The sequence below is a fragment of the Netta rufina genome (genome assembly GCF_964035555.1).
Source record: "Netta rufina genome assembly, chromosome: 7".
NCBI lineage: Eukaryota > Metazoa > Chordata > Aves > Anseriformes > Anatidae > Netta > Netta rufina.
In genome coordinates, this window is record NC_140130.1 from 2,055,067 (window position 1) to 2,082,307 (window position 27,241).

At 40.2% G+C, this 27,241-nt stretch overlaps 1 protein-coding gene across 2 annotated transcripts in view; it reads right to left on the reverse strand.

Annotated features, from left to right (window-relative positions):
• ANK3 (ankyrin 3) overlaps positions 1-27,241 on the reverse strand; it is a gene marked incomplete at its 5' end in the record, with an annotated part of 292,518 nt that overhangs the window by 184,501 nt on the left and 80,776 nt on the right. The window contains one exon of one of the 2 annotated variants that reach the window (XM_084290404.1): positions 13,482-13,595. The exons of the other annotated variant lie outside the window; for it this stretch is intronic. Within the exon in view, the coding sequence (XP_084146530.1) occupies positions 13,482-13,595 (114 nt within the window). Of the gene's footprint in view, positions 1-13,481; positions 13,596-27,241 lie in introns of those variants that run through there. 2 annotated transcript variants of the gene reach the window in all.

The window sequence follows — 27,241 nt, forward strand, 5'->3', positions numbered from 1 at the left end:
CACCACATCACTTAAGACTAGGCTCAGTTTTAAGTACACAGTGCTCCCCTATGTACTCCATGGAATGACAAAAAGGCTCAAGTTTAAGTGCACACTTGAGTACTTTGCTGGCTTAGTGCCAGAATATTTAGCACTTTTGACTAACCAGACCCGTGACAACAGAACCAAAGCTATCATGCTTTCTGCTTAGTCATTTGTGAGCTTTAAGAAACAGCGGTGTACCTTCTTAGTACGATTCTCTGGCGGAAGTAAAAGTTCAATAAAGATTTCAAAAGCAGGAGCTGTACAAAGTTTTGCTTTTCTGTCAGCTCACTACATAAAGCTGATTAGCCTATCAAGTTGCAAAATATTTTGTTTTCTGAAAACTAGAATGTGGCCAGCACTTAGCATCGCTTTTCCTTACGAATTTTCATTGCAATATCCAATACATATTTTGAAACTGGAGGTTTTCAAAATCAAAGCAAAGTGAAGCTTTCCTTAATTAAAGGCAAAGGAACTTAGCTCTTTGGGGGAAAACATATTTAAATTCTCTCTTTCTGATGAGATAGGTGAGTTCCCTTCATTTTGCAGTCTGTACTACGAGGTGTTTGATGCACTCCCACTGCACTTGGCAGCATCAGGAAAGGCAGCACGCACCATGGCCCATGGATGACACGTTTTTAGAAGTCATTCCAAGTACACTGTGACTGGACGTAAAAGACATGCTGCTTCTTTTAAAGCCCAATCTTAATGTTTACAATACTTCAGAATGGAAGAAAGGCGTTCTCTGAATACACGGGAAGCATGCTAACAACAGTAAGGCTGAAGGACAACAGCTTTCCTCCATTGGCTTCCCTGCACTGGGTTAGCACACAGCGCCAGAGCAGCCATCAACCAAGTCCCCCACAAAATGTAACTGCACTTCCTCATTACAGGAGAACTGACATCAGGCACAATCACTGCTCTGGTACTAAACACTGTGGTTCTGCCCCTTGCAGGAAGTGCCCATTGTCATTCGCAAGCTTGTTCATGCACTCCCTGAATTATCTCTGACCTTGACCTCTCCTGCCACCACCATTCCTCTGAGCAGCTATAAATGTCTCTTCATCAAAGAACAGGATGTATGCAAAATAAGGTTGTTGCACATTAGACCTAACTTGTACTGCTAGAAAATCCTCCCTAAAGCTATGCAGCTGAAATCTGCAACTGCCAAATGTAAGAACTGTAGACAAATCACATTTAGTACATCACAATAACTGGCTGCCCATGAAATAAAACTGATTCCAGGCAGTCCTCATATTAATAAGACTTCATATATTCCACTTTCATTTGCATGAAGAAAGCTATCCAAGAGGCAAAGGACTGAATATTCATCCGAACAAGAAATGCATAAAATAACTGACATTAACAGAATCAACTGCCACTAGTTACTATACATATTTCTGAAAGAACACAAATACAAAAATATTTGGAATAAATGAGACAAATCTGATCCCACTGGAAGACATAGAGAACTAAGATAGTTTTTTTCTGCTGCTAGCTTCACAAGTTTTATTGTCCCCCAAATCCCCTTTTTTTTACCCCTATTTGTATATTTTCTTAATATTTCCTTAAAATATTGTCTAGGTTTAATATGAAGACAACCCATGACTTTATTTTCCTTGTAGGATATCACCTTTCCTCCTTTTTCACAAACTATTTTCTAGGAAACAGGCAGTCACAGAGAGCAGAGCGTCTTGTTAAAACTAGGACAGAGATTATAACTTGTCAAGAAAATGTGAGAAAATTTTTCTGCAAAGCAAAGAAGAGCAGAGTGGATATGAATTTCATTTTCTTCCCTAAACTTTAAGGGTTAAAAATTATTTTGCTTAGCAGCCTGCTATTTTAGGGAACAATTGCCATTTTGTAGGTGGAAGTGAAATGCTCAAATTCATATTAGAAGTATCTTAAAACTGACAAGCCCTGATCAATTTTTGGTTACCTCTCCGTAAGCAGACCTTGACAAAGCAATAAGCTGTGTATCTGTGGTGTGGATTCACATAACCAGGCAATGGATAAAAGATCTTATATTTTCAAGGACTTAATCACATGCAATCTCCTGGATGTCCTTCAACCAATTAAATTTCTCACCCTGCTATATAAAGCTAGAGGATTTCTTCATTTGTCTCGTTCCATGCCTGAATTTCTGCCCCTAACAGGCCAGCATCTCTGCCTAGGAAAGAGGGGTTTCACAAGGACGACTGCAATCCCACAGCAGCAGTGAAATCAGAGCTCAGCGGTCCTGCAGGCAGCACTCTGCTTGCTTGCAATGCCACTGTTGCTCACGAGGAAGAAAGCCATCCCTTAGCCACCTTTACTGGCCACATATCGCACCTTCAGTGCTTGCAGAGTCTATCTGCGCCATCCCACAAGGAGCTGCAGGCCCTCCTAAATTCAGCAAGGTTTGCAGCCCAGACCCCAACAGAGATGGAACAGATGAATGTTTTGTTGCAGCCAGGGTTTTATATGCCCACCTCACCTGTGCAAGATGTCACAAGTGAATAAGGAGCTCCTCATAACAAGGGTTTCAGCTCCCAACAGCCCTTTACCACCCTACAAAAATAAACTGGGCCAGCTGTCCCAGCCACTCCTGCATAACCTCCCTTTTCCCAACATCAAGGCCCTTTCTCATGCTTTCATTCCTTTATTCTCATCTTCCTTCGAATCGATTTACAAGTGTCACCAGTTTTGTTCATTTGCATTTGGTAGTAAACAAGGAGAAATGTGCAGCTTTGCTTTTGGGAACAACGGGCTACAGTTCTGAACAGCTCCCCTGCGGATCTTGTTTGGTCACAGCATCTCTTGGCTTCCCGACCCAAGGCAGATTGTGCATGTGGCCTTTCAAGCTGAATTTATTGCTTATGCTCAGTGGTTCTTCTAATTGGACCTATGACTTGACCACAATTCAGCGAGTTTAGCTCCAAGCGTAACAGGCGCATAGGTCAACAAGAAGATGCAACCATTAGAAACTCCAGTACATTTAACCATTTCAGATTAAATTCATGCACTTTAATACCAGAATTTTGATGATTATTCTGTATATCAGGTGTGTTAAATGGAAACAATTTGGAAAGCTTTACAAAATCTCTGCAAATGTGTTTCTCATGAAACTTCGGCTGTATGATCAGTTAAACTAAAGCAGCCTTTCAGCCAATGTCTTGGTATAGTGTGCCACACATTTCCGCTCCAAGAAAAGATTTTTAAAAAGCACACACTTGTTTAAAAACAAAATAAAACAAAAACAAAAAACCATTCCTCCTCTAGAAGCACTTCAAGGCACCAGCAAAGATGTCCCTGGGTGGACACAACCAAGAAGTCACACACCAGGGCAACACAGAAGAGCTTTTAGGTCATTAAAAAATACAAACTGTGCATGGGCCTGACTGAGTAGCAACCGTCCTCACATGAGGTATGCAAAATGCAACAGTAAAATAAAAATAGTTGGTGTTTGTTATTTGAAAACAGATCCTTAAAGTGCGGAAGTAGAAAAATATGGAAATATTTTAGAGTGGAAAACCAGAAATTAAATACTTTGCTTAAGAGCAAACCAGTGGAAGAGTCGGTGGGAGAAGCCCCTGCCCTTTCTTGTTTCTTCAACTACTTGGAAGTTTGCATACTTTTACCTTTTATGTGGGTAGTGTGTGCTGAGCGTGCAAAACATTTACTAAGCTTTTTTTAAAATGTTACCAGACATTCTGATATTACAAAAAAGGTAGACAGGAAAACATAAGATATGCACATCAAACAAAATACAATTTCCCATAAAAGTTAAAAAGCATTCGCTGTTCCTCAGGCTGCCCTACTTAGGAACTTTGATTGCACACCCACTGTCATAAGATGCTTTCCTCTCAACATCTTTTTAATCTTTTCAGACTGGTAGAAAAACAGCAGTCTTTAGTTATCAGAATTTTGATGTTTAACAGCTTCAAAGTGCTGGTGGTTTCAGATTAAATCAAGTGGCATGAAAAACTAGGACTGCAGGTATACAGCGCATTAACTGATTCTCCTCAAAGATGTTTTCTTTGCTTAGATGGTAAAAATGTAATAAAGGAAACCTTTCCCACCCACTTCTCGGCATTATTTCACAGTGGGATGCTTTAACTTTTCAGAGTCTTGTGTAAGAAAACCGAAACTGTACACAGCCACCCTCCAGAACAAAGTCTGCTACTGCCTGCCAAAAAAAAAAACTCTTTTGAGAGGCTTCCTCAGCAGTACAGGAAAATGCTGCATTTACTCACATAGACTGAGGCACCCCCAACTTCCCCAACTTTTTTTTTTTTTTTTTTTAATTTGCTGCATCATGAGGGGCTTGGTATATGCATCTCTTCTCTTGGGGGATCTCTACCCTGAGGCACGAAGAGCACTTCAGGCTTATTGACTTCACTATCCAGTCAGCAATCTGTATCTGAGTAATATCTGCATTAATTTTACTGCAGCCTGGGCATGAAAACACATGAGCTTCAGCACCAGAGATGATTGCTGGATTCATACAAATCCCAAGTGGGCAGGAGAAGAGGTTAGAGACTCAGATCATCCAGATGCTGATACCTGTTCGCAGGCCAATGGTAAATTTAGCTGATGAGATGGCTGTAAATGCTAAATGTTAAGCTAGTGATTAATGAATGGGAAATGATTGCAGTTTCAGAGATACCATGGTAGTGTCCAGAAGGAGCAACGATGCAGTCAGAGGAAAAAGAAAATGTTGTGTGGTAGAAAATAAAATTATTCAGCCCATGAAAGAATCTCGCCCAGAGCTATGAATGCTTACATACATAAGATAAACTAATTTTAAGTCATTTTTTCAGGGTTGTAATCATACATACCACAGCTAGAGTCAATGGCTCAATTTTTCCTTTGCCTTTTGTTGCTATAATGCCCCGTAAACTTGTGCTGGGAAGCAGTGGGAATATATGCTCAGTGGACGTTGCGCAGCTTTGGCTTTCTACAGGTTGCAAGAACACATGAGAAGCCACCTCCAGATGGGTCAGCTTGGGTACAACATACAGGACACATCACTGTGAAGGACAACTGATAGAGGGATGGCCTCGCTTAGCTGAAGGAAGTCAACGACAGAGTTACTCCAGGTCCTGAAACTTAAGAGTAATCCCCCAGAAAATGAACTGATGTGGTGGACAAAGTGAATTCCACTACTGTATCTTCTACCAACACTAAAAAGTACAGCCACGAGTACAGCTTATTATAGGGTACAGACAGAATAGCATAACTGATTGCTCATTTTAATACTGCCTTTAAGAAAGATCTCCAGAACATGCACATCATCGTGCTCTAACTGGAAGGCAGGTACTAGGAGTTGCAGTTGTGAACTCCAAATATGATGTAAAAATTTCTGGTGATGCTCTAATTTGAAAAATTTCAGGAAAGTGACAGATGCTTGAAAAATATTGTTCAACTTCTTGATCTATTTCATGATTTGTTTTTTGAAACTATATTTTCATTTAAAGCAGATACAGAATCCCACTAGAAACTACATTAATGGAGAAACAAATGATTTATATACCCCACCATACTGTGTATTTTTGAAAACCCTGTTAACAACTTTGTGGAAAGGTTCTCCCTCAGGACCCAGCCAGGCCAACAGCTCAGGCAATGGGATGAGCCTGGCATCCCAGGAGCTGCTGCACAAGAGAAAAAGGAAAAAGCTTCGAAAGCGAAAGCACTTGCAGCACCATGCAACCTCTCCCAGCCTAAGTGCTGCTTAACACAGACACAGGCTCACTGTAGGCAACAGGGCAAGTTTGGAGTGAATTTCTGTACTCGGAACTCTTCTGTCATCAGAGCACAAAGCTGCCATGCAAAGAGCTGTTTACAAGAGCACCATCCTCAGCCTGGCAGACTGCTACATCATTAGGGGAGAAAAGTACTTGTTACACCCTATGGTTATTCCTCAGTACTGGTGAGCTATGAGAGTACTCGAATTCAGCTTGGTTACTAGTTGGTGTAGCCTATCACTGTTCGAAGATTTGCATAATCATTGTGCTTACTTTTAAATACAATAATGCAACAACTACTTCAGCTACTGGAAATCCTTTTGCTGCACTCAGACTCCAACAGTTTCCCTCCCAGTTCTTATTCCGGCAGAGCTGGGATACTTCAAATCATTCTTCAAAAGACAGAGGACACAGGGTTAAGATTAGGACTGTAGCTCAGATCTACGAATTTTCACAGGAGGTAAAAAAGTAAGGGATAGGCTTTCCTGCTTTCAAAAATAAAAGTAATGATATAGTATAGCCTCATCCTGCCTACATATATGCATTTAAAGGGGTAGTACAAATGGGTGTGGAACACATGAACACAATTAAAGCTTACGTAGCGCCCAGTGGCTTCTTCCTCAATAAGCACCAGAACTGACAGCTATTCAGGAACTTGCTCAGAGTCTACAAACCACAATTTTCTCCAAGCCATCACAGAACGTTCTGCAGAAAAGTGAAAAATCAGAGGCTCTCTCCTTGATTTCCGCTGACAGTGGATCAGGTATCAACATGACGTACCCATCACCTCTTTCACAAGGGAGACAAGTAGCAAGACCACAGCCTTTCTGGTACTGTGCACAGGACTGCTTCCATGGGTGAAACATCAGGCACCTCAGGAGCCTTCCTGTGTCTGGTTAGAGAAGGGGTCACCAGGGACACCATGTTTAACACTACTGACAGATTTTTCTGAGCCCCCCACTAGGCACTAGGATAAGTAGCATGCCGCACTCACAAAATAAAAGCTGACATTGCGTCTGTATCATTTGCCATGACTGGGTAGCAAATACCTGGTTAAGGTACAGAACTGCATTTCCTTCTTGTGCTTATGAATACAACTGATGTGTTAACAGCTGCTTAGGATACCACTAACTTTAACCAGAAGTAACAAATTCTATAGTCCTCTTAATTCCAAGTGGATAAGTAGGGAGCAGGCTATATTCTGCCTAAAATGAGAGATCAGCATCTGTACAATAAAACGCACAGCATAATTGAATCCCTTGTACCTTGTTGTTTTCTCTTTAACGATGTTTTCCAAGGAAAGATTAGAAAGATATTAAAATGAACTACAAACATTTAAAATTGATACATAAATTGCTATAGCACAACATCTTAGACCCTTCACCTGCCCAATAAACTAAAATTCAGAACTGTTAACAAAACAGTTATTATTAACAGAATATAACAGCTTAACAAACAGTTGGGTAAACTACATTTCAATTCACTCAAATAAACCAAAGAAAATTTTCTAAGATTTTGCTGAGATGAAGGAGATGAAGCAATACAATGTGTCCTGCATCTTTCTGCGACTACAAAGGCAGTATCAAGTTTTATTTCTGGTACATAACATAAAGGTGTTAAACTACTTGGGAACATCTCAGAGCACTAACAACCTCGCTTGGGATGAACTCACTACTGAAGTCATAGCTTTATAAATAATGGGAAACATCAGCTTAATTTTATTTTTTTTTAATAAACACATTTCAGAGCAATGTTCTTTTTCAATTAGCAAAACAAGCCTCTTCTTTCACTCTAGTTCTCCTGCCCACATTAGTCTTACTTGAATAAATACTAAAGAAGCATTCTGTTGAATTTCCCTCTCCAGACTCCATACACTGATTTCAATCTCTCCAAAAATAAAACCAAGAGCTAACCTCTTCTAGGTTAGCTTTAACTAACCAAGGTGCCAGCCGACAAAGCTGAGCTCACAAAAACACCCCACTCAGGCAGCAGACATCCTAGAACAGTTTTTAAGCATGTTATACAATTCCAAAGATCAACCACAGATGCCAGGGCCTGATTTACAGGATGCCCAAACAGCCATAGCTCAACAGCTGAAGCTGCAGGGCTGGAGGATACTCAGATATTTGCAAATGAGGGCATTGCTGTAAATTGTCTCACTTACATGCACAGAACTATCCTCTGAAGGCACCTAGCTTTTTCCATTAAATATAAAGGGCTACGGCCTATGTTAGGTAACTGAAGGCAGGAACATGGGGCAGCTGTATTGTCCAAACCAAGCTCGTTAGCTAAAAGGGGCCCCACATATCCCAGTCTAGTTGGGGGGGCATTACCTCGTAGAGTTGCTAAGAGGTTTCCAACTCCACAGGGCCAACCAAAATCTTTGGGCCTGGTTCCACCCCCTTCGCAGAGCAGTCCTGTGCTAGCACCACACTGTCCCCACTACCACTCCAGCTGAAGTCCCCACTACCAACTGGACAGCAGCGCCTTGTCTTCTGACTCCCATCCAAACCAACACAGGAAAGCATTAGGCTTTGCAAATGAATTAAGTCAGGGGGAAGGCAGGAGGGGAAGTTAAATTCAACTCAAAGTTGCTTCTTCTCCTTTTCTTGCCTCTACCCACACCACACCTGAATAATGCAGACCCTAGCCAAGTCAGATGAGGGCTAACTGAGTCTAACACCCAGTTTTAGCAGGGACTCAGTCAGTTATACTAGTCACAAATATTTTGACTCACAGTCACAAATATTTACTGAATAGGCAAGGAATTGTATCAAAGTACCTGGGACTCATCCCAAAGACACAGTTCAGGCAACTTTGTAGCACAACATTTAGCAGGGCTTTGACTTTTGGAACAGCGCTGAACATTCACAATGAGAGGATTTGTTGTGTTTTTGGTTTTTGTTTTTAGCCATTATTCACCAAATAACCTTTTTCAACTTTCTTCTTCTTCAAAAGCATCCACTTCCCTGGAAGATACACTTCCCTCTGCCCCTTCTCCTCTCAGCCCTCCTCCTTTCCCCCCCCCCCTCCCCCCCTCCCCCTCAAAGAACAAATAATACCCAGCCTAGGTGGAAAAGACAGAAGAATAAAAGACTCCATTAATACCATCCAGGTAGCTGAAACAGTATTGATTTACACTCACTGAGAGTCCAGCTCTAAATCTAGTCATTTAACAATCTTCCTATAATGGAAAGATCACCTATTGTTAAGTCCTATGTCATCCCCATCTCCTCCCACCATGAGCTGATAACATTAATTAAATATAATGTGGTTTATAACCCAAACTGACGTTTCCATAATAACTAATAGCCTTCCATGGCAGTTGCCCAACCCTGAGACATCAAGGAGGCAGAGGAAGAGGTGAGAACATCCTAAAACCTGCCTCAATTAAATGTAATTTTCTAACAGCATAAAACATTTTCTGGGTTTATAAACAAGAAAGTAACGCTGCACAGTGCCCACTTCAAATGATGCTGTAGTGCTACCCGCACAATACAATGCAATCTTTTCATTATTTGGGGGGTCATCTTCAAAGAAAGAATTGTTTTTGTCAGCTGAAAAGAAACTCTCTTTCACCACCAGAACTCCAGCTGCTAAGAACTCACTGCTGCTAGTAGATACCACATCCACCAGTGACCCTAAATATCTACCAAAATGTCCTGCAATTTTTTAGTATTTGCCTCTGACAGGGAGCATCATGTCAAAAATCAAGGACATGATCCAAGTTTTCCTAGCACCTTGGCAAGATCCATCGTCTTCAACAATTCTTCTGTCATGTCCTGATCCTCTCCTTTGTGCCATCATGCTCCCAGGTGCACTGGCGCAATACCTTCAGGGTTTGGGCCTTAACACAAATGAGTTAAGGCACAATCATTTGTGCCCTACGTGTTTAGATTTGCTGCTATCAAGTTCAACTGTTCAGAAACCATGAAGTAAATCTCACTGTTCTGCAGATTTGTTTGAAAATCATAAGATTAAAAATTTTAAAATACATAGTGATTTGCACTTGCTTTCTGAGTTGAAAGCTTTGAAGCTCACCCTCCTAGCTTTACCTGGTAACTATTAGGCTTCGATGCATGTGAACACTGCACCAATTCTATACCAATTGCTTTGTAAGATCACAGAGCAGCCCCTCGTACTGCAGCCCACCTGGGTCCCACTGCCCAGGGGTGCTCCCGGCCCTGCTCACATGAGCAGCCCCAGCAGGCCCTGGTAGTGAGGAGCAGCCACACACTACAGGTCCACCACTGCTGACGTAGGATTTTAATTTAACCAGTAGCACAGTCCTGAGCAATTTTTCCAGCACACCTGGAAGTTGTAACACCTTCAAACACCACGAGTCTCAAGATGAAATAGCCAAGACTTGCAACCTTAGTATCTATTACTTCCCCTGCTACCCACAAGTTTGCAGCAGCAGTGGATATGACAGCAGCAGCCTTCAGCATCTCAGAGCCGGCAGCACACAGGCCTTGCATCATGATCGTGCTATTCTGTGTCCCCAAAGAACATGCTAGTCCCTGAACATTACAGGCAAATGGAAACCACTTCAGTCTTACTGAATATTGCATAAAACATAAATCATTGAGTATGTGCCAAGACCTACCCTTCTCTTCTATTATGTACGGAAGGAAAAAAAATCTATTTTAGGAATGGCACTAAGTAACTTCCTTCCAGGCGTTACTACAGGATAAACAATTTCTACTTTTCACAAGCCAAACCATAAGAAATCAAGCAAACTGTATCAATCACTTATTATTAAAGGTGTCTTGGCTTGTTCTGAGGTATCACTTAAGGCAGTCTGTCCTTGGGTGTACTCAAAATACTTGCAGTGTAGGACACTGCACAACTACCCAGAAGCAGGATTGTTGAAGCTGTAAAATAAAATTGAACGGAATAAATTTGAAGCTGTATAAGGCAGATCCTTCACTGTACTTGCTGCATTTCTTGGCCACATCTTTCTCTTGTATGAACTAAACTATTTAAACTCTGAATCTTTAGAAATGTCTTGAATTCAAGCAGACACACACCGTGGTGGGCCTGCGGCGCACAGAAGCACTGTGTTTCTACAGAGGAAGTGCAGCAATTTGGAAAATCTCAGCTTGAAATAAAGTGGGATTGCATATAATACAGGGCTTTGTTTTGCATATTTTTAAAAAGGTCATTTCTCTCATACAGGTATTGAAGGAAGCCTTAACAGAAACATTATTACACTCTAAACTGCTTAACCAGTCAAAACCTGTGAAATATTAACCTCAGACTGCAATGCTAAAACTACTCAGGGACACAAATCAGCATGACCATTGCTGGCATCATCCAGCCTAGGACACCGCGTGCTCCCACCAGCCTTACTTTCTAACCATTGGTTGCCTCGATCACCTTACTGAATAAATCACCCAGGAATGTTAGCACTAATTGCTGCTACCAATGTGCCTGGAAGACCCTAAAGCTCTGTATGCCGCTTAGGCAAAGGGTTAGCTTTGTGCAGTATCATGTGATCAGCAAAAAAAAATGAGTACTGCTTGCTTGTGGGTGGTGCAGAGGAACAAGAAGTGACTCACAACTCATAGTGGAAAAATTGGGGGGAAAATGTTTTAAATAGTCAGGAAAGTACAAAATGACAAACCACAATTACTGGACTTCCTACGCCCCACATACCGGTTGGCAAACCGTTTTCTGCTGTAGGTATACTGATGCCCAAATATATAAGTGTTAAAGTTGCTGGGTTTACCCACCTTTACCCACCCTGAATCTGCCAAGTCCTAAGGAAATCCAGAAAGAAATTGGAACAAGCTACCAAATTCCAGCATGACACAAAGGAAAAAAACAATGAAAGTCTCAGAGTGAAAACTATTTTATCTCACTCTTAAGATGCAGAAATAAAATACTGAAAAAAATCCAGACATTTGAGATTAATAGGTTGATATTTTATCCATGTGCCACTCGGTTGCTAAGAGATTTCCATTTTACAGCACTATGTTGTATAAACAATAAAGCATTTTCGTCTACAAAGCAATTGTCTCACCTCACTGAATCAAGTGCCTCTCACTGCCACATCCCTTCTACATTGCTCTAATTACAAACTGTGCCAAAGCACTCTCACACAAAGACAGTATATGTATACTGGCAGGCATACTATTGTTAAACTTGTTAAGCACATCAAGTACAACATGGGCTTCCTACACCACAAGCAGAGGTAACTTAAACTATACATAGTAACTCACAACCCACAGGTAAATAGATATGGGTTGACCACCAGCTCCTGAAATGCACAACTGCTGTGGTCCTTTTCAGCTGGGGTGGGGAAACCCACCCCGGCAGCTACATTACAGACCTGCAAAGAACCTAAATAGCAAAGAAAAGAAATATTACTAATTCGGGCCAGTTTCAAACAGCAGGGCCCCAAGACAGCATCTTATTTTTCACACTTCCATTTATATTGGAAGATGATTCAGAAGATCTTTACATATACATTCACCCAGAAAAAATATGTACAGCTAACTTGCTGCAGTACATTCACTGCAGCCATCTAAACGGTCTCCTAATGTGTTCACTAGAACAGAAGGCAGTGGGTTTCTTAGTGCTTTTCATTATGTATAGCACTGCCACCACAGAGAAATAAGAGAAAAGGGCAAGGAAATGCTGACTCTCACCCAACCAAAAGATGCACATATGTTAGAGGAAATCTACATGTCATTTAGGAAGCACATGCACCGCTTCTCTGAGCATATGAAGATTATCCAATCCCCCTTAGGGGGATTTCACAAAGGCACACAGAAATACTACATGCCCAGGTTTCTGTTAAGACAACAGGCTTCTTGGTATTTTCTTGAAAAATTGCCATGAAACACAACCAAAAATCATGGCAGGGCCTTATTTTGGTGGAGCAGGGTTTAAGGTGTCATTTTTAAGGACATCCAGAGAGAAGTCAAAGTGGCTGTCCTCATTATCTGTCATTATACCACAAACTGTAACTATTTTGCCTGATACCTTGGAGAAAAATAGTCAGGCTTGCATCACACAGAAGCTCCTTAACTGAACAATGAGCAATGCAGTGCCTGCTGATTTTTTCAGGTCCTAGTATGCTGGAGGATTTTCTGCATCTAAGACAAATCTAAAGAAGAAAAAAAAAAGAAAAAAAAAAAAGGCTCTGAGATCTGTCACCTATTTCCCTAACAATAGAAAGTTGCTAATAACAGATTGTTGTGGCTGAATTCTGTAACACAGTTTGCTCTTAGGAAAAAATAGAAACAATAAGACACCTTATTTCTGTAACATTATCCCAAAAATGGATGTTTCAGAAGCCAAGCATGTGACACAGTCCCAACACAAAGAAAAAAATCTTCCTCCACACACATTCCCCTTACATACATGTATGTAAGGCTTAACTATTATTCTGTAAAGCCACGAGAAAGCTCAGCATTTTATCTCACATCACGGTTACAAACTACTTCCAACTCACAGACAGTTTGCATATCAAGGTAACACGAGTGATTTATCTGTGAAATGAACGCACACCTTCTGCATCATCACTGCAATCAACTAATATCCAATTAAACATTCAATTGCTTTACAAACCCCCCAGTTGTAGTTATCAATGCCGTTTTATAATGTTAACAAATTACTCCGACAGCTACCACGTTACATGCGAGAACAAGCTTTGATAGTTCAATTGCAAGGTAAGAAAATTGAAACAAAAGAAAGCCTGTCAGAATTTGGCACAGATCTAGATACCTTTTTCTTCCGATCCCGGGATCTTTTCCTGTGTTTTCTTTTTTTCTCAGTTTCTTCATCAGCATTAATTTCTAAATCCCTGTTTTTCTTTAACTGTGATGCTGCGTGAGCCATAATGCATTAGAAATCCTTTACAACAATGCTCCCTTGTAAAAGGTGATTTCCTCGGGCACCTTTAACCAGCCCTTACAGCAAATGTTCCAATGACTGGAAGGAAATCTGTGACCAGAGCCAGGAACACATTCAGGATTCAGAGATCTCACAGAAGCTTGCAGTCACTACAAAAATACATAGTTGCAGATTTCTTCCTGTACCTTTCTGTACCTGAACCTTTATAAAACACTGCAGCCATCGTAATGCATTTAACGTAATGAAAAAGACAGCTGGGACAGAGAAAGCTGTATTATGGCTGTATCCCCTGCCACCAGCTGGAAGTGTCTAAGTGACTCCACTGAAGGGGGAATGCTGAAAAGCAGGGCTTTCTATTAAAAAAAATTCCAGAACAATAACATATGCTGCACTGCATTTTCTTCACTAATCCTGAAGCACATTTTAAAAACCCATGAAAAAAAATAGCACTAATGATTTACATTTCTCAGCCAGTTTTGCGTGGAAAGTCATTTAACCTATAATGAAATGGAGCAGCTCCTACTTTAGGTTAACTGCTGATGGTGACAAAAAAAAATAAAATAAAAATTTCTTTTTACCATGGAGACCCTGACTGCATTATGTAGAAAACAATGCATGCATTGCCATATCTTAACAGTGTGTCCTTTATACCCATTTTTCAATTCCAATACATTTGGTGAGAGAGGATTACAGAAAGCCCTGTTGTCTTTTTCCTTTTTTTTTAAACATACTTATTACAACACATCATACAGAAAGATGCGATCATGCTAGTATGTGAAAGAGGCATTTAATTCATGGGAGATTTCCTGGCACCATCCTTTACGTGGTCAGAAAGGGGAATCAGCACTATTTCCATGTAGTTAGGAATATACTTTTAGGCTTTTATGTCAAGGCTCACTTCAATCATCTTACTATTTTTGCCACCTGAGTCCTCAATGACTGCAGCTTTTGAATATTCATTATGGGAGGTAAAATAGCAGCAGCATTACAGGCCTGCAGGAGGATCTTTTACTAGTATGAACACAGAACAAGTATCTAGTAAATAAGGAACCATATTTTTTTCTATACAAATATGAACAATCAGCAGCTTGCCAAAAAAAAAAAAAAAAAAAAAGCTGTTTTTAACCTTTCCCAGTATTCCTAGTAGCGTGCTTCATAGTAATGAAGACTAGCATTTTAAGGCAGTCTCATTTATTTTAGGTAAGAACCAAAAGTCCCTGAAAGTGGAATCAGCATATTTTAGACAACACTAGCATTGCTCTCCTGAGGGAAGGAACACAAAATGTATTTCAAAGAAAAGCAAAACACAAAACCAGTTACATGTGAATTTCAGTGCAAGCAGCAAGATCATATTGAAGCATCAGAACTCAGCACAAAATCCAGAGCAGTCTCATGAGGCTGTCAGTTCCTCCCTGGAACTTGGGAGATGTTTTCTGAATCCAGGCTGTGAGGTCCAGTAAATGGCATGCATCCACTGCACTAGTTTGCACATGACATGGCTAAGAGCAAAATAACCTTTTAAATCTCCAAAACAGAAACTACTTTGAGCATTCTGTATGTTCTCCAGAAGGCAGCACATAATGCACTGTTTGTCCACTGTTCGCAGGCTAATAAACTAGGTTTTAGAAGTTGTTTGTTTTGGGACAACTCTTAGGAAATGCTTGAGGATGGAGACCAACCACAGTTACGTGACCTTAGGGACCTTTCCTTCTGATGCAGTAAAATCACACAGCTTACTGCCTATCTAAAACTCACTGTACCCACATACCACCATGTACCTCTCCCTGCTCCTCCCCTCTGAACCTCTTTGGAAGGCTGACATACTGCCTCGTCAAAGTTGTGGAAGGAGGAATGCTGCACTTTGGCAATGCCTGGTGTTGTATCAGAAGCAGCAAATTCCCTCTTCTCTAGGTGCTAGAAGCTTGAATAAACACATTTCTGCTTTTAAAGACGCAAAGAGTATCTCAATGATCTGAACATGTTTTCAACTGTAGTGCAAGGAACATAACTGCAAGCAGTCAAAGGGCACATTCAGGCGTTCATCTGGATTTTGGCCCAGCTCTTCAGTGAAACACAGGGCAGCAATGAGAAGACTTCACCGTTTGTACCAAAGGAGCCCTACTGCAGAGAGGAACTGGGCAAACTTGCTGGTTTATGGGGCTGGAGGAGCTATCTCAAGGAGGCTGGTGGAGAAACGATCAGGTGTTCATGGGAAATGGAAGATTGCCTCAAGCTTAAAATAAAATAAAAATTACACCTCAGGCTTTGCTTTCTAGCTCACAAGCTGCCTACATGACCTTGGAAGTAATTCTCTGAAGCTCAGCTCTTCCTCTTTAAAACAGAGTTGCCGTGAGTTCCCTCTCCAACAGAACTCAGTTACTAGCAGGGAAGTGCTCAAAAACTAAGGAAGGACCGGAACTGAAAATAAATTCAACAGAACTGCAGAGAGTTGGGTCTCTCTCATTCCCAGCACATTTCCATCAGGATTTGGAAGGCTCATGAGCCTTTACTTTACAAAACCAACTTCTTATTCAAGCCATAAATGAAGTGAATACTGCTGTTATTCACCACTTGCACACTAATCCTGTGATGTCTCATATACCTTTTAACCACATTAGCCTGCAATTTATGCCTAAATAACCTTATTAAATGAAAACACAAATAATGCATTATAAAGCATTGTATGCTTAAAATATTTGAAGCATACTTTTTGAAATGTTGGCAGAGAAATAACCAGTGCATAGGCAGGTTAAAAGCCTTAATGCCACCTTTATGTACAGGCTGTATTTCCATGCACAGGGAAAGTAGCCCGAGCTTTTGTTAATGACAATTATTCTAACAAATGAGGATAATAAGTGAACTTGCCCAATCCCTTGAGATATGCATAAGTGCAAGGATTTTATCTGTCAGGCAAGCCAGCATCATCCCAAGTATCTTTGCAGCTAATTATCCAACCGGACCTATCACGTAGATATTTTTATTATGTGTACTACAGCCCTGGCTTGAAATATAGGTTCCAAGCCCGTGAATTAGATTTCAGGAACTGTAAAAAAAATATATATATAATATAATAATAATAATAAAAAATAAAAATAAAAAAAAATCCTAGCCTTTTCAAGCTAGGATTTTAAGAAATTACATTTTAACTATTAAAGCAACAGTCCAAAAAAAAGGGGAAAAAAAGATCCCTTGAAGTTTGAAGCAGTACTAGGGAGATTATGTAGAGTTTAGGGATATGGTTTAGTGGGGACTGTTAGTGTTAGGTCTGATGTTGGACTCGATGATCTTGAGGCCTCTTCCAACCTAGAAATTCTGTGATTCTGTGATTCTGTGTAGCTTACGGGCTGAAACACTCAAATAGAAAAGAGGTTATGAAAAAGGTGTAAATAAAAGATCCAGACCCCTATGGAAAAGAGACTGTGTATGCAGTAGAATTTCTGCTTTTGGGGAAATGGTGAACTGGCATCATCCACTGGAAGGTGATAGGGCACTGCCAGACTGATAGTTCAATGAAGCGCAAAGGTTTTCATGCCAGATGTCATAACTCACTTCAAGGGAATTAGGTACTAGAAAACTTCATTAAGCGCTTCTTTTCAGACTTCAGTAAAATAATTAAGCTATTTGATTTCACCCTTAATTACAAAGTTAATGAAATGCCAATGACTGTTTCACTGCAATCCACAGGGTCCTGATAAAGTTACGGAGAATGATGAACTGTGTCTTACTTGAACAATGGGACGTTAAAGTTTGTTAGTCTAACAACATCTACTTAGCATCATCAGCTCACAAAATTGTAACAGCGACTAGGAAGTGATTTTATCAACTTGAAAGTGAAATATGTCACTTGGATTAGTTAAACCTAGTAGTCACACTGTTAAAACTACCCTCAAAAGACTGTAAAACAACATTAGCACACAACATGGAGACAGATGTTAAGAAAAACCTAAGAAGTTATAGGGAAAAACATGCTTGTGGTCTAATTAATGGAGTTAATTTATTGATTACTCAAACGCTTATAGAGCAAAGACAGCATCATGGTGTCATCACTTATTTATATTAAGTACGCAACACAAAAAAATTACAATCATAGAAATATCGGTTTACCAATAATCTGCTAAAAAATATAGATTTATTAAAACAAATGATACAAATTATGGTAGACGTAACACCATAAAAACATTCAAAATTTAGGCTGCTTAGCTCACCATGGATCAATGAAGGCTTATAAACACGTACAGTGCTACAAGGTCACTCTGAGTACTTACTAGTAAAGAAGGTATGTGTACATTTTCCCAAACATTAAAACAAGTTGTACGGATAATAAAAAGAAATAAGAATTCTAGCTTTAAAAAAAAAAAAAAAACTCTTTGAAACTCTGAAACTCTGTTACCTCATAAAATAGTCCTTCAAAGGAGACTCCTAAGACCAGGCAGCATTCATCTGTAAGACTAGCAGGCCTTGCATTTCAAAAAATAAAAAATAAAATAAAAAAATGTGAGACTAAAAGCTTATTTAGCATTTGCTTTTGTCTACTTTTATCTCCTTTTCACACATCTGGTGTTAGGGCAGGATGGACCCAGTCTTCAAACATGCAGAAAAGCATTAAGGTCACCAAGTAACAAATGCATGGAAAATGAGAAAAGTTAAGGGCTTGTTCTGCCATTCTCTTCCGCTGCCTTGCAAGCGGAGTTTCTCCAACTACCCACCTCTTCTATCAGCATTCTACTTTGGCAGTAACAATCCCAGAAAAACTGTATGATGAAACGTAACAGAGTCAAAAAGGGATGCATGCAGTACATGGAGAGAAGGGAAAACTCTAAACTGCATTTTACAGACCACTTTTATAGTGCTTGTCCCTTAACTCCTTTGAAGATACACTACAAAATTTGGAATCTTATAGAATTACAAATCACTTCTTATTTGACTTTTTGACGGCATATGTTTAAGAAAGCTTTGGAAAATCACATAAATTTGGGGACACAGTGCTAATGGCCAAAGGATATTTGTTCATTCCTAACAATGGCTTACTACTAAGCTGCACCTCCTGCAGTCCAGCATACTCCCCGTACAAGGGTGGCTGAGCTGTCTGCAAACTCCTCACTAAGTCCCAGTTTAGGGCACAACATTTAAAGAAAACTACTGGTTTTGGTTTGCCTTTAAGACTTGCATGGTAAACTGGGACAATTCAAAAGCTGACTTGAGACTCAAACCCCTAGCCTAAGAGGCAGAGAAAATGGAGCAGTAAATCTTCAGCTGTCCTGGGCCATCATATAGGCATGGTAAATCTGCCTGCAAACTGGGAGAGAGGAAACAACGCACTTGTGCACCAACAGAGGAGAAAGTCTGAATACAGAAGACTGCAGAGTACCCCATACCTGGAGACAGCAGACCCTGACTTGTAAAAGAGGATTTTTTTTTCTGTTGGCCTCAAAAAGCCTGAAGTGACAAATTAATATTAATTGTACTGCAAAAACAGTATAAAGAAAGTTTCATGTCTGACTCACAGCAAATTAAGAAAAAAAATACTGGTGTAACTTATTTATAGAGACACATGAATTGGAATATAGACTTTGAGTGGGCTTGTACATGCAGCTGTGGAGGAACCCAAGAAATGTATCTGATGCGAGGAGCACAGTAAGATTCCTAGTCTGAATTGTAGCTGAGCTAATACACAAAACAAACTCTCTCTTTTCTTCTTTCCTCCAAAATAATATTGGTAAAAACCTACATTTACTGGGAACCACTGAAATTATACCAACATGTACTTTTCTGAAACTTTTTTTTGTATGTTCTTCCCTACTAGTTAAATAACAGCCTTCAACCAGGCCTGAAACGCACCAAGTACTGATGTCCTAGGGATGCTAACAAAACTCACTCATGCTATGAAAAGGTAGTAAATTGGTTTCAAGCACGTTAACAACTGAAAGTTGTACCCGAGACTGATATTATATCATGATCATTGACATGCTTATCAATCCATTTGGACCTTCTAAATACCTTTCTGAAATCAGCAATTCAGCATGTTAACTTTCCCAGATCCCTAACTTCTGAGCTGTGCTCTGCCTTGCCAGCCGTGCTCCCCCAGTTCTACCAACACAGCCCCAGTGGGGAGCTCAGCGGGATGGTGCTGCGTGGCACCAGAGAGTTCAGTTCAGGGAACTGGTAGATGCCCCTACGAATTACACCAGCACAGCCAGGAAAAGTTATCCCAGCACATGGAGTTACGTTTAAAAGTAGGCTTTGTATCAGGTCTGCTCTGAGCCCATAGAGGGGCTTCCTTCAACACAACAAAAGCAGAACTCAAGGCGGGCCTGGGGTGGCTTTCAGAAGCACTTCTGCCAGTTCCCAAACTGAGACAAGAGGAGCTATTCCCTGTTTGTCTCAGATGGAAAACACTTTGTCACAGAGTGGTTTAAAAATAACACGAAACAGCAGCAGGAAACGTCTTTGCAGTATTTCAAGTTACTCGGCATCAAGTCCACGCCTGCTGTCCCTTTTTTGGAGCAGCAGCAGCCTCATATTAAAAACGACATAAAAAGCAATCCCAGTGCACAACTGTGACACCTGCAGCAGTGTAATAAATGAATCTGCTTAAGCAAACGTAGCTGCCAAACAAAGAGGGGGATGAGCCACTCACAAATAGATGCAACACCTTTGTCTGTGATTAATGGATCATTTTCCAGTCAGCTTTGATTTTAATAGGTTGCAGTCATAAATGTACACTTTGCGTTAAAGGAAATGCTGACTATACGAGCCTCCACACAAATCATTGCATAATGTGTATCAAGGGCTAGTGGCCCTTAGGAAGATCTGTGACCATGAAAAATTTGTTGTACCTTCCCCATTGTGACACAGCCACAAAAGGAAAAACATCTGAAACTTTGGACAGAAGCAGAGTTTGATGGCTGTATCAAGTGCATTATTTTACCACCCACCTGCCTTCGACAGTAGGGGGCTGCACAACGTGACCCAGTGTCCCCGTATTTTCTTGTTGCTAAGCTCTGCACACAGAGAGCAGCTTACTTGTTTTATTTTGCAATAAAACACTGCCGAATAAATGAAGCCATCTGCAAAGGCCACAGTAAAGGGATTCTCTGAAGTTTTCACCGTTTCTCAACTGCCATGAGACTTTCAACTGTTGAATTTTTTGTTTAATTTTTGTCCTGCATAAACACAGAAATCACAAGAAAAACAAACAAATAAACAAACAAAAAACACTTACTGACCTGTATGCTAGGTATTTTTCAGTCTTGACTTCCCTGGAGAAGTTTCACATGCAAAAAAATCTACTAGTAACAACCAATACTCCTAAGACAATGCAGACAGATACATATGAGCCAATAAGAAATAGCAGTTTCAATTCCTTCCCTTTCCAGCACAACATTTGCACACTGAGCTCTCTCGACAAGTGCAAAGGACTTAATTTCTACCTCTAACTCTAATTACAGACTTCCCATTTTAGCAAAGTTAGATGCAGAATTTTCAGTGAAGATCCTAGTTCCCACCAAGATAGGCAGAAATACTTAATTTTCTGATAAAAAAAAAATAAAATAAAATAAAAAAAAAAAAAAAAAATAATACTCTCAGCATTTAGTGAAACTCCTTGATTATTCATTATTCCTCTTCTCGTGTTCAAGTGACCATCTTTGTCTCATTCTCAAAGGGTCCTCACCATAATTAAGCAAGGGAATCACTGAAATCTCAACCTGCTGCCCAAGTAAGATTTCAGCACTGTAACTGTTCTGCACACCCCACACAGCAATGACTTGACTTTTATGGGGAAAAGTCTAAAAAGCACAGTCATTAACAATCAATAACAAGAGGCAGGACATTATCAAACACCTATTTTAGAGATGACGTTTTTCTCACTTTCCAAGGAGTAAATTCACACACAAGTATCAATCTGTAGATTTTGACTGAAAATAACGGCATGTGAAAATTCTCAGTTTTCTGAAAGTAAAAACCAACATCGAAGATTACGTAGGGTCATTTGAGAAACACAGACTTACATTTTATTTGGCAAAACAGTGAAAGTCCAGCTACTGGGATATCAGCACTAAAAACCTGTAGGAATGAACCCTTGGCGCAGGAAAGGTAACTATCACACACTGGTCCAAAACAACAACAAAAATTCATTGCCACTATAAGAATTCAGAAATGTTGTGGATGCTTAAATTTCACAAAGCTATTAACGTCCACAGGAAACTCGGTTCTTTCTTGGCCTAGCAAGAGCAAGGTAATACACATATATATAAAAATATCTACCCATATAATAACTATAATTATCACAGAATAGCTGCATTGAAGCGATGCCTGAAAAGCCAGGTAATATTAGTGCCCCACACAGATCAACACAAGGGCAATTCCTGCCCTGATCTATTGGTAAACAACACACAGCATACAGGGGATGAGGAGGATTGTATTGCTCCTGCTTTAGAGTGGGCTAACTGAACTGGAGATGATGAGGGTGAGGGGGCTGTTTTGTGTGTATTGTATGACATGCTGAACTAAGTCAACAAAAGGCAAATGCCATACCGGGGATGTATAAACAGAAGTAACAGCCTTGAAGATATACGGAAGGAATCTCTCTCTTTTATACAGCCTTGCTTGGGTCTCAGCTGGAGCAGCATGTCCTATTTCAGGCACTAAACCTCTAGGAAAAGTTGTCAACTGGAGATAGAAAGAATTTATTGCTTTAACTCTGAAATCACTCTTCTCCACAAAACAAGGCTGAATGTTTCTCTTAATTTACCAGTTAGCAATGAATAGCTTTGGACGTGCATGTACACACACAGCAGGAACAAATACCAGTCAGCACTGCAACCTTGCTTATTTGCACCCTGCTCCCACCCCTTAAAAAGCAAACAAAACAAAACAATAACAGACAAGTAAGTATGATTAGATTCAAATCTGTGTAAGAACTAAAGGTTCTTTTATTTTTCTTTCAGTCTTTGTATTTTGTTTTGCTTTAAAATAGAATTGGTTTGTGGAGGGGCTGGGAAGGAGGAAGGTTGCACAGCACTTCTGTGCAGAGATAAATGCATTCTTCTTTAAAGATAGCACTAATTCTATCCAAAATATTTGACAAACCTAAACTTTTAAACAGTCAATACTTTACAAAGTAGTACACAGGAAAACATACACAGAATGTCACCCTGGAACCAAGTGGAACAACTTACAGACGACTAAAATATGCACATCAATGAGGTGGACTCCATGCGGTTCAAGCCAGGACACCTGAATGACAGGCTTCAGCTAAAATTTCAACCACTACAGCCTTCTTGAGACCTCCTGGAAAACTGGCAAGATACCAAAAGTCTCTTGAAGGGCAACTATAGTATTAAGTTTGAGAGAACAGACTGGGGATAAAAAACACTTCAAAGAAGAAGAGATAAAATTGTACCAGTCCAGTTTTGATTGTTTCACACTGACAACTAGCTGAACATCACACTGCTCTCTTACTCCCCCTTTGCAAAAAGAAGAGGGGGGAGAAAACACTATGAAAAAGGGCTCAAGGGCTGAAATAAGGACGGGATATCGCTCACCAATTACTGTCACAGGTGTAACAGAATCAGCGTATGGAGATTGATTTAACTTATAGCAAACTGCTCCAGCACAGGTCCCCCACAGGCGGCAGCTCCCCCCAGACCCCCTGCTCCTGCGTGGGCTCCTCTCCACGGGCTGCAGCTCCGGCCCGGGGCCTGCTCCTGTGGGGGCTCTCCATGGGCCGCAGCCTCCTCCAGGCCACATCCACCTGCTCCACCAGGGGCTCCTCCACAGGCTGCAGCGTGGAGATCTGCTCCATGTGGGACCCATGGGCTGCAAGAGGACAGCCTGCTCCACCAGGGGCCTCTCCACAGGCCACAGGGGAACTGCTGCTGCGTGCCTGCAGCACCTCCTGCCTCCTGCTGCACTGTCAGCAATCAGATGTCTGTAAAATACAACCTCATTTAGCCTAAAGGAAAGATGAGTAATAGAACGGGGCAACAGTACTCAAGTCTATCACAGCTGCCAAAATGCAGAAGAAAACAGTCTGTTCTCCACATCAGTACAGATAGCAATAGTAGTATAAACTGCAGCAAGGTAGATTTGGGTAAAATATTATGAAAAATTTAAAGAATAAGAATAATGAATTTCTGCAACAGAACACAGGAGAAACTTGGCAACCTTGTGACTGACCTGTAGGAAAAGCTTTGAGAAAAGCATTTAGGATCCATACTACTACAGAAGCCCCGGAAAGTCATCAGGGCACTGCAAGAGCAAGAATACACCTGTGTATAGCTCATTTGCAGAAGACAAGTGCTGGCCACTTTATGAGAACAGCTCCTGTAATACATCCAAAGTTTGGAAATCAATAATACAATCTGTACTTAAAAATCCTTTGAACAACCACATGTAAAGAAAGCAGCATGTCACGGAATGGTTTGATGCAGAAAGAAATAAAAACAGTAGCCCTAAATCTGTCTTATGAGTCAGATAATCCCTTAAAAGGTGGTCTCTGAATCAATGCATTCTTGTGTCCTACATAAATGCATGATTTACTCCATTCCACTTAACACATAAGTGAGCACTAGAAGGTTAATGTGTAAGTAATTGCCTAATACATAGAAGTACCAAATACATTATCAAATGTATAAACGTTACAAGAAACTGAGGAAGTACTTTCTCCCCTCTTTCCAGACAGAAAATCTGGAGGAAATAGAAACTAGGAATTTACAAGGCTCATTATCTGGCCATTTACAAGATTTTTGTAATTTTGAATTGTTATTATAACCAAAGGAGAAACTTTACATCTCTTCCCTTTTAAAATACCTATTTGGATCCATTTGAAAATACATATGTTGGTGACACTGACAAGCATTATATGACCCCTGTACCAAGAGGACCACAGACTTCCCAGCTTCCAAAAGCCTGTACTTAAACCTTACTGTGACAGCACAAAACTATTTTATTAATTTCATTAATTCATCATTATTTATTATTTATTAATTTCATTAATTCATCATTTAATTAATTTCTAAATTCATCAACTATGTTTTAATAAGGTAGCACAGCTAGAAGTACATTTTCAGTATCCAAGTATAAAACCCGAGGCCTTTAGTATGTTACAAATTATCAGAAGTATTTGCTGCAGACACCAGAACTCCAAATGAAGATCCAAATCAAAAGTGAACAGTGGTGTGCTTGAATTATTCTATTGAGTTTTAAAGTCTTAAAAATATATTTTGATAGTATATCTAAAATAACATAAGAACGGAGTCTACAATTAGTTCATATATTAAAAAAAAAAAAAGAGGAATTAAACACAAACTATGTAGAAACAGACAATACAACAGAATTCCTGACATAAATTACAGAATTTCACTCTAAAGAAAGTGGTGAGTGCTTGGTACTTACCCATTTAAAACTGAGCTAGAAAATACAGAAAAGAATTGTACAGAACAATTCTTCATTGTCAGGATAATGGATAAGATGATCTAATTGGCCTTTTCCCATCTCTTATCCCATCGTCATATTTTGATTACTTCTGTGAGTACAAGTCCTATGCACCATTTTTCCTCTTTACACAAGATCTTCTTCAGTACCACCACATGCACAGAACTGTGATTTTATATATACTTACAGACTGCAACACTGTTTGCATTAAATTGCAAAAGCCATACATAAAATTACAGCTGTTTAAAGATATTTTAACTAGTCATTAATAAAATCTCTTTGAAATAAATATTACATGATTTATAACAGCAGAGAATTTTTCTGTTGTTTTGTTTAAGTTTCATTTGCAGCCCTAACGCTCCATCCTGGAGTTACAGCACAGAATGTGAAAGGTATTCCCAGGCTGCATGAAGTCTGACTAACCAACACGCCAGTTATATAGGCCATGCTCGGTGCACAGTTTGAGTAGCTATGTAGTTCAGCAGATGCTGCAGGTATGCTGAAAATGAAAAACAAGCTTTGGACTATATCACAAGAACTGTGTATTTGTGAATAGTAAATGAACAACTTCCATGTTTTTCAGCAACAAAGAAGCACTTATCACAATCAGCAAGTTCACACTGGCTTCCAGCGTGCAGGCTGAGTAATTGTCTCATCAGGATAACAGCCTTTATGACAATCATGATCTCACCACCACTCTCAAAGATCCAAAAGGCCTCTTTTGCCCCTTACTGTGGATGCAAGGCATACTCAGTCTTTGCACTTGAAGCAAATCCTACTCTGCAGCTTCAACCCTTGGCTGTTAATGCAGGCAGGGTGTAATCTTGTTATTTTTCACACCTTCACATTTAAAGCACAAAAACTATGGATTTTCTCAGTAGAGAGAAAGCATATACTGAAATTCTGGTCCCCGTCATGACATCTCCCACAACGTCATTAACTCAAAATAGGTAACAGAGATAGCAGTAATAACAAAATAGTAACTTGCACCTCAAAAATTAAGATGGAATTTAATTTTACATAGATTGTTTTTCCCCTCCTTAATACTTTGCAAACACAGCAGCTTACAGTGGATTCTGTGCTGGGACTATGGGCATAAAATATGCCTTCTGCCACCACTTCCCTCTCCCACTTCTCTTACTGGATATGCCTGGGAGTCATCTATTTTAAAACGTAGCTACAACTGTGTGTTCTAGTTTAATGTGAAAAATAACCCCAACTTAACCAGGTCTGGTTCAGTGTTTAAGCTCAGAACAACAGCAAATGAGTGTTTACCAGTGTCCAATCAACACCTGTCTAAGAAAAAAAAAAAAAAAAGAGGAAGAGGAGCACACTTGTTGCAGTGTATTCACACTGTGTACTGACACATGGTCTTTCTTTGCCTCTTCTGAAACGTGGAGGAAACTACTGTCTCCGTGATAAAGGGATTAGAGTGTACTCTCATAACATTTTATTTTCTTCCATTGCAAGATATTCATGTACCTAGTGGTGTGGTGACTGAGTTCACACACAGGGATAAAGACCAATGGACATGGAAGCACTTTAACTTTAATCTTAAAAGCTGGACAAGATTTTTCATCAGTACAGACTGGTGTCAGGGCAGGCTGCGGACTGCTGCCAGTTGGGTTTCTACCCTACAGCCTCCTCCAGCCTCATTCCCACCTGCTTTAAGCACTGGGCACACTCTGCACCTCCCTCCAAAGTAGGCACTTCACAGAAGTGTGCATACCTTTTTTTTTTTCTTTTTTTTCCCCCCCTCCAGAGTGAGACCTCAGAAAGCAGGGAAGCAGTCTTATTGCAGAAGAGAAGAGCTGCCTGTTCCTGGAAGGCTGTTGGAGCCAGCTCCAGGGTAGCCTGACCTCCTCGACCAGGGCTGGCTACTGCTGTCTGCTTACTGAAAAAAGCAAAGCTCTCTGGCTGTTTGTTGCAGCCCTGTCTGGCATGCATACAGGCCTGTCAAGCCTTGACAGATATAAATAGAAACCACTCCAAACAATAAACATTTATCCTCCAAAAAAATACAAATAAAAAAAAATAGTAATTAGTATATGAATTACAAGTTCAAGTTGGATGTGCATTTCACTTCCTCCCATGTGTTCTACAGGTGGGCTGCCCAAAACCCCACATCATTTTCAAATTTGAATTGCTCCTTGGGAGGTGGAGCAGCTTACACCTGATTTCCCATCCTAACTTTG